At 35.6% G+C, this 17,652-nt stretch overlaps 1 protein-coding gene across 1 annotated transcript; it reads left to right on the top strand.

Moving 5' to 3' along the window:
* Positions 13,321-16,686, top strand: LOC107639251 (nudix hydrolase 25-like). The gene is made up of 6 exons (XM_016342731.2): positions 13,321-13,534; positions 14,357-14,407; positions 14,842-14,934; positions 15,197-15,309; positions 15,919-16,030; positions 16,178-16,686. The coding sequence occupies exons 2-6, from the start codon at positions 14,399-14,401 to the stop codon at positions 16,280-16,282; spliced, it is 432 nt and encodes a 143-aa protein (XP_016198217.1). The 5' UTR covers positions 13,321-13,534; positions 14,357-14,398; the 3' UTR covers positions 16,283-16,686.

The raw sequence follows: 17,652 nt of genomic DNA, 5'->3' as shown, positions 1-17,652 counted from the left end.
TAAACCCATTGAACATCGAGGTTTAACAATCAAATATTCAAAACCCTTTTAAAAGAAATCAGTTAATTAACCAGGAATCCAAACTCCTTTTCCAGATATAAGAATCTTAAAAGTTTCCTAATGGTATGAATGACCAACTTGTCCCAAGCATAGGTTCAGTTAAGTCTATGCTGTAAGAGTTTGATTTTTCATACTTAACTAGACTATAAACATAAAAGAAGTTACCTACGCAGTATAAATGATCATCTTGTTCCAAGCATAGGTTCATTAAGTCTATGCTGAACCAGTCAGATACTTTATACAGAACTAAACCTCAAACATAGCAGCCACGGCCTCAGGCCCAAACAACTCAATCAACATCCAATCACCACAATCCAAATAATCAGTTACAAACACAAGTAATGAGGTTCAAACACAAACAAGAACAGTTACGTCAAGTATAGCAATTCGTAATTAGAAATTAAAACAGAATTATTCACATAGGCAAACCAAGTACAATATGCAAAAACAAGTATGATGCATGTCTGGTCCTACTGCAGGAATGAGCTCATTTGTCGGTTTTGACCCGCACCTGACGCAATCCGACCCTCCAGGTCAGATAAGGCCTTCCCAGAACTTAATCCCAGATTAAGTACCGCATACCCTCTACCAAGTACTCTCGACTTGCAGGGCTGGTACATCTCTACCGCAGCTTGTCTGGGAAGCAACATCACAATACAGGCGTCCCCGCATAATATGGTTCATATGGTTTATCATCGTTTCGTACGGAATGTTAGTGGTAGTCTCTCCCTGAGCGCTACACCTCTGTGAACTCATCCTAATCTTGTTCACACCAAACAATCGATACCAAGGTGATCAGTCTCAACACCTCAAGTTGGGCGTGAACATTCTCAAAATGAAGGCACAAAGACAATCATGCAACACATATCACATGGATATCCTATAAGCATGAGACACACAACAGAGCATGCAATGAAGCATGATCCAGTCCATTCCCCAGGCTCTAACAGGAAGGACCGCTCTGATATCAAATTGTAACGGCCCAACTTCCAGCATGTCATGATCATACTAAAAGTTGAACGTTACCAACTTGTTTCCTCAACTTAAGTAATATTTAATAAATATAAGCCAGTTCGTTGTTAACACCTCACGAGTTTCGAGTAATTTTTTTTAAAACAATAGTAGTTTAGAGTCGCATACATATAGTATAATAACAAAACATGAGTACACACATTCAAGGAATAGTAGAAGGCAATACATAGAATATCACACCATAATATACATCATAATACAGAAGCAGATCAGGTATACCAGTAAGGAATTATAACACAGCATCCTTCAGTTAGTGACTCATATAATATATACACATATATACATAAGACGTCCCGGGGCCTGGCCTGTCCAAAAGCCCCTAAGCTGGCACCCAGGCTAGCCTAACTCTATGACATGCCTATTTCCCTCTGAGCATGCTAGTAAAAGTGAGGGAGATACTCTAAGGTACCAGAGTTAGAGTGGACACCTCAAAGGTCTCCTCGTCTCTGATCCAAAAGCCCCTCACGGAGAACCTTTGGGCAGGTGATGATGCCTTCTCGCTGGTGCCCCCATCTGGCTCATTGCTGCCAGAAGAGATATCCTCGATCTCAGGATCACGTACTATATAATTACGTACACAAGGTGTCGCATAACGGATGTAATACTCGTAGCTGCGCACTGGGTCGTCGTGGATGTACGGATGATTAATCTCGTAGGGCAGGACTCCCATGTCCATCTAAAGAGGTGTAAGGGGTAAGAACTGGGGAGTTCTTAGTAAGGTCGGGGTTTTTAGTTAAGTCCATTTATAATATCCGTTTGCAAGTTTCTAAATCCCTTGAAAATCGATGGTTTAACAATCAAATATTCAAAACCTTTTTAAAAGAAATAAGTTAATTAACCATAAATCCAAACTTTTTTTCCAGATATAAGAATCTTAAAAGTTTCCTAATGGTATGAATGACCAACTTGTCCCAAGCATAGGTTCAGTTAAGTCTATGCTATAAGAGTTTGATTTTTCATACTTAACTAGACTATAAACATAAAAGAAGTTACCTACGCGGTATAAATGATCATCTTGTTCCAAGCATAGGTTCATTAAGTCTATGCTGAACCAGTCAGATACTTTATACAGAACTAAACCTCAAACATACCAGCCACGGCCTCAGGCCCAAACAACTCAATCAACATTCAATCACCACAATCCAAATAATCAGTTACAGACACAAGTAATGAGGTTCAAACACAATCAATAGCAGTTACGTCAAGTATAGCAGTTAGCAATTAAACAGAGTTCTTCACATAGGCAAACCAATTAAAATATGCACAAACAAGTATGATGCATGTCTGGTCCTACTGCAGGTAATGAGCTCATTTGTCGGTTTCGACCCACACCCGACACAATCCGACCCTCCAGGTCAGATAAGGCCTTCCCAGAACTTAATCCCATATTAAGTACCGTATACCCTCTACCAAGTACTCTCGACTTGCAGGGCTGGTATTTGCTCAAATCTCAATATACCGTAGGTATGTAAGTCAGGCCTCTACCAAGCATTCAGCTTGCAGGGCTGGTACATCTCTACCGCAGCCTGTCTGGGAAGCAACATCACAATATGGGCGTCCCCGCATAATATTCACATGCATCGCCCGAAGGCTCATAAGTCACATATAACCATTCTTTCCATCACTCATCAATCATTCTTTATCATCTTTCCACAATCTAAATTCAAGCATCACAACATCACAGTGATCTCATTTCACAGTTCTCTATTTACTCTGTAAGGTCAAGCAAACTACTATATAGCTTTTAACTCATTTTCTTTCCAACATGTATGAAAGTTTGTAAATTCTTTTTCATTACCATACATACCTCAATACTTTATCTTGAAATTTTCCTTAGGTGTTTAATAAAGAGAATTAAAGAATTCTGGACTCAAAACTGCCTTCCTGAGGCTTTTAGGAAAAACTGTCTTTTTATCAATATTTTATTATTATTAATAAAATAATATTATTAATAGAATAATATTAACAATAAAATAATATTTCAATATTTTAATATTAAAATAATAATATTTTATTCAACTTTCAAAAATTACATTTTGACCCCTAAACTTTTGAAAATTGCACTTTGACCCCTTAACTTTTAATATTTGCGCTTTGGCCCCTTAACTTTTCTTTAATTAACTTTTAACCCCAAACTTCTTAATAATTATAATTTGACCCCAAAATCATCAAAACCAACGTTTTTCTTGTCCTTCAAAGACCAAAAACATTTTTTTCAAAAGTTCATCAGATTTCCACTTGATTTTCAGCTAGTTTTTCAATCTTTTCGGTAACCGATTTTTACCTGATTTTTACCAAACCAAAGAGCAGCGTTTCAGCCATCAAATACACATCAAATAGGCATCAAATATCATGATTTTCATGGCTGGAAAGCCACATTTTCCAGCAGCAACAACAAAAATTTCAAAACCATCATAAACTTGATTTTCAAGCATTAAACAATAAGATCTCATGATCAAACCATCATACAAACACTCAAAATCAAGCCTCAAGCAACAAGATCTGATTTAGCACTTCAAGAAAACAACCAATCATTGATTAATTTACCAAACCTTACCTCCTTTGCTGCTGCCAAAAGTTGAGCCAAAAATAAGCTTCCAAAAGCACTTTTACGCCTATTTTAACATCAAAAACAACTTTAGAACCATATGAACCATGAAGGCTGAAGCTTCATGATGATGAAAAGAAGGTTTTCCTCACCTCAAGGCAGCTAGAAATCACGTTTTCTTAGAGCCTGTGGTGATTGAACAAGAGATCCTAAGAGAAAACATGGAGAAAACATCATCAGCTTGAGTTTCCACCATGGATAAAACTTCAAGGAGGAGAAGCAGCCATCATGCCTTGATTTACTCCATGAAAATTGATATAGAAATGAAGAGGAGGAAGAGGTGATCATTTTTGTCGGGTTAGATTTTTGATAGGGGTTTTAGTTTGAGAAAGAACGGAGAAAGAAGCTTGAAGCTTTCATGGAAGTTCTCTTGGTTTCTCGCATGGAATTTTCGAATTTTTGGCTTGTCTTGGAAGAAAAGGTGATGGTAATGATGAGGCTTGGGACCCATGGGGTTAGGATAAGCATTATCCTAAAGTTTGGTGTAAAAATATCTCAAGAAAGGATAATTACTAAAGCTAGATGTATTAGAATACAAGCGTTTCTTACTTTTCCCTTAAGAAACCTTTTCTTGGAGAGCAAGAAAGGAAACATGTGGTGGCTAACTCTGGGAGAGCCACGTGTCACAGGGTGCTGACTCATCAGAGTTTAATAATAAAATATCAATTTGAAGATAATTACTAAAACTAGATACATCAGATTACACTACTAAAGGATAAGCATGAGCGTTAATAGTATAAATAATACTAGTAACATGATAATCATGAGAATAAAAGATATATGATGAAGCATTAGCATTGCTAAGTTCATCTAAGAATGCCGGTATTATCCATTACCGGTAGATTTCTAGCTCAGTTATTATATTACTAAACATAGATCAACATTAACCACATTAGAGAAAATAATAATATAATATTCCAAATAAAATAATAATATATGAATACTATATTAATATAATTTTTCTCTCGAAATTCGAGACCGGCTCGTCACATAGAGACTAACCACGAAAATCAGAATTTTGAAATTCGGACCCGAAGTTGTTCAAAAATGCAACTTTTTGCGACGTGCCTGCTTAGATTAGGAGAGGTGTCTGGTGCAGTCAAGCTACTGACTCAGCAGCTTGATGACATAGCACCTATGCAGTGGAGGTGCTTATATGCACTAAAATTCCTAAAAATCCCATAAAAATTCTGTTTGATCCCGAAAAAACGTCGTTTCTTTGAGGCTAAAGGCTAGGCCATTACATTCTACCCTCCTAAAAGAAAATTTTGTCCTCAAAATTTCAATTTCCTCTAAAAAGAAACGGATAGTCTTTCCCCATCTTGTCTTTTAGTTCCCATTTGTACTCTTCAATACTAGTTTGTTCCCACACCACCTTAACCAATGGTATTGTTTTCCCTTTCAGCTGTTTGTCACTTCGTTCCATAATCCTGGCTGGTAAAGTTTGATATGTTAAGATGGCTCATAGCTGTACTATCTTTGGTTGTAAAATATGGCTTTTGTAGGGATTATATTTCTTGAGTTGTGTAACAGGAAAAATATCGTGAAGGTTTGACAAATAAGAAAGGAAGGCTATTTGGTATGCTACTGGATCGACTCTTTTAAGAACTTGAAAAGTACCTAAGTATCGTGGACTCAATTTCTTAGTTCTAAGAGCTCTACCTATCCCAATCGTAGGTGACACTCTTAAGAAAATATGGTCACCATCACTAAACTCTAAGGGCCTATGCCTAATATCTGCATAGCTATTCTGTCGACTTTGAGCAGTTTGAATCTTCTCTTGAATGTGCTTAATCCATTCAGCAGTCTCTTGTACTAATTCTGGCCCCAAAATCTTACCTTCATCCTTGTCATATTAGCATAACAGTGACTGATACTTTCTCCCGTAGAGGGTTTCATACGGTGCCATTTTGATACTTTGTTGATAACTATTGTAACAAGAAAACTCAACCAATGGAAAATACTTGTTCCAGTTACCTTGTTGATCTTTCACCCAAGATATCAACATATCTTCCAAAGTACGAATCATTCGTTCTATCTACTCATCAGTCTGTATGTGATATGTTTTACTAAAATGCAGCTTTGTCTCTCTTTTTCCTAGTTTTAAACTTTCAAAGGCCGAGATCATTTCTTCTTCCTTGATCATCATCCAGGATATGCCCAGATTCTTCCGACTTAAATCATATGTGTCTACTTTCACCTTTCCAAGATGGTAACTTAACTTAAAGTCATAATCTTTCAAGAATTTATCCGTCGCCTCTATCTCATATTAAGGTCTTTCTGATCAAAGATATACTTCAGACTCTTATGATCGGAGAAAACTTTCAATTGAGCTTCATGCAAATAGTGTCTCCAGATCTTGAGTGCAAAAATCACTGCCACTAATTCTAGATTATATGTCGAATAATTCTTTTCATGAGGTCTCAGCTGTCTCAAAGCATATGCCACCATATTCCTATGCTATATCAATACGCATCCAAATCTCTTAAAAGAATCATTATACTACACCTCAAAAGGTTCCTGTGGGTCTGGTAACACCAAAACTGATGCCGTCGTCAACTTTTCCTTTAAAGTTTCAAAACTTTCTTCACACTCTTTTGTCCATTCAAGGGGAACTTCCTTCCTTGTGAGGTAAGTCAAGGGTAAAGCTATCTGTGAAAAACCTTCAATAAACCACAAATAATATCCTGCTATCCCCAAGAATCTATGAATCTCCGTAACTGTCGTGGGTTATTTCCATTGTACCACTGCCTCGATCTTTGAAGGATCTACGGTTATACCACCTTGTGTGAACACATGTCCCACGAATGCCACTTTTTTCGAACAAAACTCACACTTTAATAGTTTCACATACAGTTTCCATGCCCTTAGTATCTAGTTCGAAAGGCAGTCTTAGCTATATCCGAGTCCTTTACTCGAATTTGATGGAAACCCGATCGCAAATCAATCTTAGAGAATACTGTCGTACCTCTCAGCTGGTCCATTAAATCATCTATCCTTAGTAGTGAATACTCATTCTTGATTGTAATCTTATTTAGTTGCTGATAATCTACATACAATCTCATCCCACCATCTTTCTTCTTTACTAGTTACACATGAGCTTCCCACGGTAATACACTCAGACGAATAAAATTCATTCTCAATAACTCATCTAACTTTTCTCTTTTATTTTTCAACTCTGCTAGTTCCAATCACGACATCTGATACGGTGCCACAGAAATTGGTCCAGTTCCAGGCACCAAGTCAACACTAAACTCTCTCTCCCTGGTGTGGAAACTCAATTATGTCATCCGAGAAAACATCAGGAAACTCCTTCACCTCTCGAATTTTTTTCCAAGTCTTGTTTACTACTCTCTAAGCTAGTAGATAATAGAACATATCCCTCAAACCCATTACCACTAAAGGTAACTCTTAGGAAATTTGAATAGAAGGTACAAGACTCAACTCACTCAATATGCATGCCAAATGTTGGGAATATAGCATTTCGTTTAAAACAATCAAGGAAAACATGATGATTAAACAACCAATCTAGACCTAAGATAATATCTATACCACATAAAGGCAAGTCGACCAGGTCATGTATGAAAGTCCTAGCCTTAATAACAAAAGGTACCTGTTGACACACTCGTCTAGTCGAGGCATTCTGAAATATAGGTGTATGAGCAATCAGATCATAATTTAACACAGTAGAATCTAATCCCAACTCATGCACAACAACCACGAAAATAGAAGAATGCGATACACCAGAGTCATACAGTACAGTTAAGAGTTGAGATTTGACACAACAATGACCTTGGATTAGGGAGTCTGATTTCATAGCATCGTCAGCAGTCATAGCAAACACACATCCTTGCTGTCGCGGCCTATCTACACCTTGTATTGGCTTCTTTGGACAATCCCTTGCCATGGGTCTAGGCTGACCACAAGAGAAACAGATAATACCTGTAGACTGACAAGGCCTAGCTCCTTGCTCTTTCCACACTGCCTACATACCGGTTGCACCTGTGCCAGCTGAGATTGCTTACCCATATCCTATCTTATTCTTCCTCCATTACCACCATTACGCTTTCCCAAACGGTTAACTGCTCGAGTAGTAGCAGTCGCCGTTTCACGCACAGCCTCAGCCATAGCGTGAATCGCAGCAAATAGGTTATCATCGTTTCGTACGGAATGTTAGCGGTAGTCTCTCCCCGAGCGCTACGTCTCTGTGAACTCATCTTAATCTTGTTCACACCAAACAATCGATACCAAGATGATCAGTCTCAATACCTCAAGTTGGGCATGAACACTCTCAGAATGAAGGCACAAAGACAATCATGCAACACATATCACATGGATATCCTATAAGCATGAGACACACAACAGAGCATGCGATAAAGCATGATTCAGTCCATTCCCCAGGCTCTAACAAGAAGGACCGCTTTGATACCAAATAGCTAAATAGCCCTCCTTTCTTATTTGTCAAACCTTCACGATGTTTTTCCTATTACACAACTCAAGAAATATAATCCCTACAAAAGCCACATTTTACAACCAAAGACAGCTCAGCTACGAGCCGACTTAACATATCAAACTTTACCAGCCAGGATTGTGGAACGAAGTGACAAATAGTTGAAAGGGAAAACAGTACCATTGGTTAAGGTGGTGTGGGAACAAACTAGTATTGAAGAGTACATATGGGAACTAAAAGACAAGATGAGCAAAGACTATCCGTTTCTTTTTAGAGGTAATTGAAATTTTGAGGACAAAATTTTCTTTTAGGAGGGTAGAATGTAACGGCCTAGCCTTTAGCCTTGAAGAAACGACGTTTTTTCGGGATCAAACGGAATTTTTATGGGATTTTTAGGAATTTTAGTGCATATAAGCACCTCCACTGCACAGGTGCTATGTCATCAAGCTACTGAGTCAGCAGCTTGACTGCACCAGACACCTTTCCTAATCTAAGCAGGCACGTCGCGAAAAGTTACGTTTTTGAACCACTTCGGGTCCGAATTTCAAAATTCTGATTTCCATGGTTAGTCTCTATGTGACGAGCCGGTCTCGAATTTCGAGAGAAAAATTATATTAATATAATATTCATATATTATTATTTTATTTGGAATATTATATTATTATTTTCTCTAATGTGGTTATTGTTGATCTATGTTTAGTAATATAATAACTGAGCTAGAAATCTACCGGTAATGGATAATACCGGCATTCTTAGATGAACTTAGCAATGCTAATGCTTCATCGTATATCTTTTATTCTCATGATTATCATGTTACTAGTATTATTTATACTATTAACGCTCATGCTTATCCTTTAGTAGTGTAATCTGATGTATCTAGTTTTAGTAATTATCTTCAAATTGATATTTTATTATTAAACTCTGATGAGTCAGCACCCTGTGACACGTGGCTCTCCCAAAGTTAGCCACAACATGTTTCCTTTCTTGCTCTCCAAGAAAAAGTTTCTTAAGGGAAAAGTAAGAAACGCTTGTATTCTAATACATCTAGCTTTAGTAATTATCCTTTCTTGAGATATTTTTACACCAAACTTTAGAATAATGCTTATCCTAAACCCCATGGGTCCCAAGACTCATCATTACCATCATCTTTTCTTCCAAGGTAAGCCAAAATTCGAAATTTTCATGAAAGGAAAATGATAGAAGTTCCATGAAAGCTTCAAGCTTCTTTCTCCGTTCTTTCTCAAACTAAAACCCCTATCAAAAATCTAATCCGACCAAAATGATCACCTCTTCCTCTTCTTCATTTCTATATCAATTTTTATGGAGTAAATCAAGGTATGATGGCTGCTCCTCCTCCTTGAAGTTTCATCCATGGTGGGAACTCAAGCTGATGATGTTTTCTCCATGTTTTCTCTTAGGATCTCTTATTCAATCACCATAGGCTCTAAGAAAACGTGATTTCTAGCTGTCTTGATGTGAGGAAAACCTTCTTTTCACCATCATGAAGCTTCAGCCTTCACGGTTCATATGGTTTTAAAGTTATTTTTGATGTTAAAATAGGCGTAAAAGTGATTTTGGAAGCTTATTTTTGGCTCAACTTTTGGCAGCAGCAAAGGAGATAAGGTTTGGTAAATTAATCAATGATTGGTTGTGTTCTTAAAGTGTTAAATCAGATCTTGTTGCTTGAGGCTTGATTTTGAGTGTTTGTGTGGTGGTTTGATCATGAAATCTTGTTGTTTAATGCTTGAAAATCAAGTTTATGATGGTTTTGAAGTTTCTATTGTTGCTGCTGGAAAACGTGGCTTTCCAGCCATGAAATTCATGATATTTGATGCTTATTTGATGTGTATTTGATGGCTGAAACGCTGCTCTTTGGTTTGGTAAAAATCAAGTAAAAATCGATTACCGAAAAAATTGAAAAACTAGCTAAAAATCAAGTGGAAATCTGATGAACTTTTGGAAAAAAATGTTTTTGATTTTTGGAAGGATGTGAAAAAGTTTATTTTGATGATTTTGGGGTCAAAATGTAATTATTAAAAAGTTTGGGGTTGAAAATTAATTAATAAGAAGTTAAGGGGCTAAAGTGTAAATATTAAAAGTTAAGGGAGTTAAAATACAATTTTCAAAAAGTTCAGGGATCAAAATGCAATTTTTAAAACTTGAATAAAATATTATTATTTTAATATTAAGATATTAAAATATTATTTTATTGTTAATATTATTTTATTAATAATAATAAAATATTGATAAAAAGACAGTTTTTCCTAAAAGCCTGAGGAAGGCAGTTTTGAGTCCAAAATTCTTTAATTCTCTTTATTAAACACCTAAGAAAAAGTTCAAGAGAAAGTATTGAGGTATGTATGGTAATGAAAAAGGATTTAGAAACTTTCATACATGTTGGAAAGAAAAGGAGTGATTGACCTTACAGAGTAAGCAGAGAGTTGTGAAATGAGCTCACTGTGATGTTGTGATGCTTGATTTATGATTGTGAAAAGATGATGAAGATGATTGCTAAGTGATTAAAAGTATGGCTATATGTGAAATATGAGCCTTCGGGCGATGCTTGTGAATATTGTGCGGGGACACCCGTATTGTGCTATTGCTTCCCAGACAGGCTACGGTAAAGAGAATACCAGCCCTGCAAGCTGAATGCTTGGTAGAGGCCTGACTCGCATACCTGTGGTATATTGAGATTTGAGCAAATACCAGCCCTGCAAGTCGAGAGTACTTGGTAGAGGGTATGCGGTACTTAATCTGGGATTAAGTTCTGGGAAAGCCTTATCTGACTTGGAGGGTTGGATTACGTCGGGTGCGAGTCGAAACCGACAAATGAGCTCATTACCTGCAGTAGGACCAGACATGCATCATACTTGTTTGTGCATATTGTACTTGGTTTGTCTATGTGAATAATTCTGTTTTAATTGCTAATTGCTAATTGCTATACTTGACGTAACTGCTCTTGATTGTGTTTGAACCTCATTACTTGTGTTTGTAACTGATTATTTGGATTGTGGTGATTGGATGTTGATTGAGTTGTTTGGGCCTAAGGCCGTGGCTGGTTTGTTTGAGGTTTAGTTCTGTATAAAGTATCAGACTGGTTCAGCATAGACTTAATGAACCTATGCTTGGAACATGATGATCATTTATACGGCGTAGGTAACTTCTTTTATGTTTATAGTCTAGTTAAGTATGAAAAATCAAACTCTTACAGCATAGACTTAACTGAACCTATGCTTGGGACAAGTTGGTCATTCATACCATTAGGAAACTTTTAAGATTCTTATATCTGGAAAAGGAGTTTGGATTCCTGGTTAATTAACTGATTTCTTTTAAAAGGTTTTGAATATTTGATTGTTAAACCATCAAATTTCAAAGGATTTAGAAACTTGCAAATGGACATTATAAATGGACCTAACTAAAAACCCTGACCTTACTAAGAACTCCCCAGTATTTACCCCTTACACCTCTTCAGATGGACACGAGAGTCCTGCCCTACGAGATTAATCATCCGTACATCCACGACGACCCAGTGCGCAGCTGCGAGTATTATATCCTTTGTGTGGCACCTTGTGTACGTAATTATATAGTACGTGACCCTGAGATCGAGGATATCTCTTATGGCAGCAATGATCCAGATGGGGCACTAGTGAGAAGGCATCATCACCTGCCCAATGGTTCTTTGTGAGGGGCTTTCGTATCAGAGACAAGGAGACCTTTGAGGCGTCCACTCTAACCACGGTACCTTAGAGTGTAGTGTATCCCTCACTTGTACTAGCATGCTCAGAGGGAATAGGCATGTCATAGGGTTAGACTAGCCTGGGTGCCAGCTTAGGAGTTTTTGGATAGGCCAGGCCCCAGGACGTCTTATGTATATATGTGTATATATTATATGAGTCACTAACTGAAGGATGCTGTGTTATAATTCCTTACTGGTATAACTGATCTGCTTCTGTATTATGATGTATATTATGGTGTGATATTCTATGTATTGCCTTCTACTATTCCTTGAATGTGTGTACTCATGTTTCGTTGTTATACTATATGTATGCAACTCTAAACTACTATTGTTTTTTTTTAAAAAAAAATTACTCGAAACTCGCGAGGTGTTAACAACGAACAGGCTTATATTTATTAAATATTATTTGAGTTGGGGAAACAAGTTGGTAACGTTCAAAATCGTCTGTGCCTCCTAAAACTCCCGTTGGTCAAACCCAAGGGATAGAAGAGTTACGTCACCTTCAACTTTCACCGATCAAAAGTTGTGCCAACGTGTAGAGGAGGAGGATACGAATACTTTTACTGGATTAGATTTTTTATTGGAGTTACGGATTGTAAGAAATCAAAACCGGAAGTTTAATGGGGTTTACGTTCTCTCGCTCCTCTCTCTCGGTTACTCTTCTCTCTCGCCTCTCATTCCTGTATATACATACATATATATATGGCGGCGCAAGTATAATAATGATAATGAAGTAAATATTACTTAATTCCTTCCGTTGATACTATTATATATAATAATTATTTTTTTTTTCATTCTTTCATAGTTTTGTTAATAATAAATATTTTTTTTATGAATGAACTTATCTTTTTGATAAACATGAATGAACTTATCTATACATTAAGGGCCGTTTGGATAGGTTCATAAGTTACTTTTTTTAACTTTTAACTTATGAAAAGGTATAGTATTAGGTCTGGTACAATTTTCAAAGTAAAATTATAACTTTCTAAAAAACTATTTTGGTGCTTAAGAAAAAGTTAAAAAAAATAACTTTTCTCATAATAAAATTTTTTTATCATTTTTCTTTTAAAATAAGTACTTTTAGAACTAAAAAATCAAACACAAAATAACTTATTTATAAGTTACTTTTAATATAAGCATTTATTGTTTAAGTTATTTCTTCAGAAGTAATTTAATTAAGTTGTTTATCCAAATTCGACTTATTAGAAAACTATAATAACTTTTTTAAAACTAAACTCTTAATACTTTAGTATTTTATGAGTTAAAAGTTAACACACGATTTTTTTTCCTAATTTGACTCTAAAAATTGTGTAAATCTGTGAAGTCAGAAGTGGGGGAGGCGGAGTGGGCAGGATAAGAATCGCAAATAAAAAAAAATTAAAAAATAAAAACTCAACTCCACAAATTCTGTCCTCAAGAGTCAGCGCTTCCCACTCAAAAACACACACACATACCACTTGCTCTTTCTCTCTTTCTCTCTTTCCTGTGCCTTTTGGATTCGGGAACTCATATTCTGACACATCCAACAACAACTCATTATCATATTCATATCTATCTCCACCTTCATCTCGCATATCCAATAATGGAGGATCTTCCATAAGGTTATCGTCCCAACGTTGGAGTCTGTCTCATCAACTCCCATAATCAGGTCCTCATCTGCCATCTCCCACTTCACTTCTTTTTTTTTTTTCAATTCATGATAAATGCATTGTTTTCTTATTTCCCTACCTTATTTTTAGTATTTGATTTTTTATTTTGGTGTTTTAGATATTCTGGATTTTAAGTCTTATATTCAGCTGGAATTTTTTTCTTCTTATTTTTAGTTTATTGGATGTTCACTTGTTGTAATTTTTTTTCTTATAAGGAAAATTCTGATGCTATTTTGTGTATTATGGCTCACTCGTAAAGCATTCTTATATATCAATACTGTCTCAAATCCGAAACTTAGATATATTCGCAGACATAAATAAATATGCAACACAAGCGGGAATTTTTTAATTTTCTTAGGCGTGCAGCATATTTGTCGTTTAGATATGGAAAAGTTGGCTAACATTTTATTTTAATTTAATTCACTCCCTTGCTACTTTGTCATAATTGATTGTATTTTGGACCACTGATTCAAAAGGAGGAGGGAAAAAATGCAATAATTTAATGAACTATACTGAGATCTCTGTTCTGTTTTGCAATTCGTTCAGATTTTTGGTGATTGTGACATGTGGTATTTATCTAAGGTTATTTGAGCTTAACCAAAATGTTGCAGAATAACCGTCTGATAGCTTAGATTTCAGATCATATGCTATGATTTTTAGTTTGAATTTGTGTGTATAATTTAGAAATTTTATGAGTATGTTCTACAATTTTCAGTGTTCAGGTTTTTGAATCGGAGAAAAAGTATTGTTCTAAAGTATAATCATATTTTTCTCTGTGTGAGCAATATGACTAACAATTATCCCCCTTTATTTTCAATCAGATATTCGTAGCTTCAAGATTGAATGTTCCAGGAGCATGGCAAATGCCTCAGGTGAATTCACAAGTTCACTTTACATGCTCAATTGTTTTGCCATTTTCCTCCTTTTCTTAGCATAAGTTTGAATTATTTACAAAGAATAAAGCCAAAAATTTAGATCAAGGAATTATATGGAAGGGATCCATTTGTTATGTTCATTGATTGAGTGTTAGAATTATTTATTTATTTATTTTTTATTTTGTCTTTCCTGCGAGATACCTACTTTGAAGTTAGAGATACATCAACAGTAAAAGGCTTGTTCAGAATGCAAAAGCTAAATTAATTTTCATGCCTGTTATATTACTCATTGTGCATTGTTCCAAGTCATTACAGAAAAATGGATTATTAATTTTGTTGCCTGTTATATTATAGTTATTTCCTAGGGCTAGTATAGTATTAAAAGTTTCAGCTAAATCGATTGCTCGTCTCTTTGGGATCTTAAATATCAGGGGGGAATTGAAGACGGTGAAGAGCCCAAATTGGCTGCCATTAGGGAGCTTCGAGAAGAAACTGGAATAGCCTCTGCTGAGATAATTGCTGAGGTTTGTGCAGAACATCACAAAAGAGTGATATACTGATACGTTACAAGATTCAGATGTATGTAAATTATGAACAATTTTATCATTTTGCATAAAAGAAACCAAGTTCAGAGAAGTAAGAAACGGGGGCAATGTTAATCATATTTAACAGAAGGATTTTACATCTTTGTAGATACATTATTTCAGAACTCTTGATCATATCTGAGAGATGAGTGGATGTTAATCTTTTCATACATTAGACTGAGCTTGCGCTTTACATTTTCAGGTTCCGAAATGGTTGACTTATGATTTCCCTCCTCCTGTGAAGACTAAAGTCAACCGTCTCTGGGGTGGTGAATGGCATGGACAGGCACAAAAATGGTGCGTACTTGTGTGTTGGTGCGTTTCTATCTACTTATTGAAGTTTGTTTATTTGTGTATATAAAATACATTTCTATTTGCTACTTTGATGCATTCAAGTTTGGTAATTTGGTATAAAAAGTGTTTCGGAGACAATAGAAATCAGCCTAAATCAGTTCAAAAGTACTTTATTTTGTAGTTATTAGTTATAGCTGAAATAAATGAGTAATATTAGATGTAATTATATATATTACAGGTGTGAAATTATGAATGTTAAGTTAACTAAGTTAACTTTGAATTATTGTCTCTCTAGTATTACCGATTTGGTATCTATCTAGGGAAGACATTGTAATACACAATAGACAGATAAGGTTACCCATGGTAATCAATTTGTCAAATTATGCTTTAGACTAACCTATTAAAGAAAGAGGTTTGTTATTGTTGCTAGTTTTGTTCACTTATGAGAAGCCTTGGTAGTATAAATATGGACATAACTTCTATTTGCTATAATGCATTTTTCTTCATTATTCATTTTGTGAGTTCAATTTCAAACTAATTAGCATGGGTCTTTTCTCATTGATGCTTATTACTTTTGAGAAAGCACACCAAAATTATGCTTCTTCTAACCTTTAAATGAACATTTGATAGGTTTCTCATGCAACATGCAACTGATGACATTGAAGTCAACTTAGCTACCGGGGAAGCAGACCCGGAATTTGCAGAGTGGAAATGGGCAAGCCCTGAAGAAGTGATCGAGGAGGCTAGTTTCTTCTTTTTTTTTTTTGAAATGAAATAGTGAGAATTTATTATCTCTCTCTCCAAGGATCTAATTTTTCTGCTAATGAAATAGTGAGAATTTATTATCTCTCTCTCCAAGGATCTAATTTTTCTGCTAAATGATTAACAGGCAGTAGACTACAAGAGACCAACCTATGAAGAAGTTATGAGAACCTTCAAGCCTTACTTCCAAGGGAGTGCAATATCTGCCAAGTGCAAATCGGCAAAATGGTGAACGTTATGGATTCAAAATGTAGTTCAATCCATTTTCTTCACTAATTTTTACTTACTACTGAGTTTGGAATACCACTGCCATTATTTGTAAATGGATGCTAGGTAGAAACTGCTCATTAGGTGCTATCACTACTTGTAATAATAAAGATAAATAGATGTATAAGGTGTATGTGGCTATGTGCAAAAAATTTACCTAGTTTTCTTTACTGAGAAGTTGATTGTGGTTTGTGGATGTGTATAGAAGTGTCAACTAAGTGGGAGGGGAAGCATATATGGTGCTGCAGAATAGATGAACAATATGATTAATGAATGTTAGAGCGTTTTTTGGGAGCCTTTATTTTGTAAGACTGACTGCAGCTATTTGCTACTGAAAGAGAGATCATAGTTCTTTAGATAAGGCCAAAATTGGGAGCCAGATGAAATTAATGAAACTAGGAAAATTATGTGGTGCCATGAAAGGCTCTCAGTTCTTGAGATTTGGTTTGGAATTTATAAAATAGTATTTTCAAAGTTTGTTATAATGTTTTTTGCTAGGCTGGGAATATTCTGTCTGTATTTTTGGATAATTAGAATAGATAATTAGAATAGATTAGTAATAGACAAATAAATAATAATTAAGATGGACCTCTATAATGAATTATTTTAATTTATTTTTTAAAAATTTGGCTACGTAACTTGTAACGATGGAGAGTTTTTTCTATGATGCATGAGTATTTTTTTTTCATGCATGTAATACGGACATAATTTTACTTTAATTTAGTTTTCTTCTACTTTTATTAGTTCTACCACTTTAGTTTATCTATTTCTCTTGTTGGTTTATTTATTTTTTCAATTTAATTTATGAACTCTTCATGTTAGATTCAATTTTCTATTTAATGCAATTTGAGGTATTTTATGTTTATTGCTTCTCTCCCTTTTACTCTTAAAACCGCAGATAGCTCTAAGTTGTCAATCCGTTTCAAGCAGACCATATTCAAGTTGGAAGGTAGAGTTTAAGGATAAGAACTTTATCCACTTGAATGTTGTGTTGGATGGTAATGGCTTGGGGGGAGGTATCTCCAGTGGCAGCTTTGCCAATGTATGCTTCAATCTCTTGGGCTCCTCTTTGATGATCTCCACCTCTTGACATGCTTCTGCAACATTGACCTCTTCTTTTAAGTCCAATGGGGAGGATTCAATTGTTGATAAAAACTCATCAATTATTGAATACATCTCATGATCAATCTCCTCCAAGTCTTCAACCATGACATGCCTTGAAGGTTGTACACCCTCCTCAACATCAAATTCAAACTTTTTGAAAGGAGGCTCTATGACTTGAGGTTCTCATTGAGGTTCCGCATCTCCTAAATCTTCAACCACGTCATCTTTTTC

Source organism: Arachis ipaensis, chromosome B04 (assembly GCF_000816755.2).
Source record: "Arachis ipaensis cultivar K30076 chromosome B04, Araip1.1, whole genome shotgun sequence".
NCBI classification, from domain to species: Eukaryota; Viridiplantae; Streptophyta; class Magnoliopsida; order Fabales; family Fabaceae; genus Arachis; species Arachis ipaensis.
This window is presented reverse-complemented; position numbering and strand designations above follow the sequence as displayed.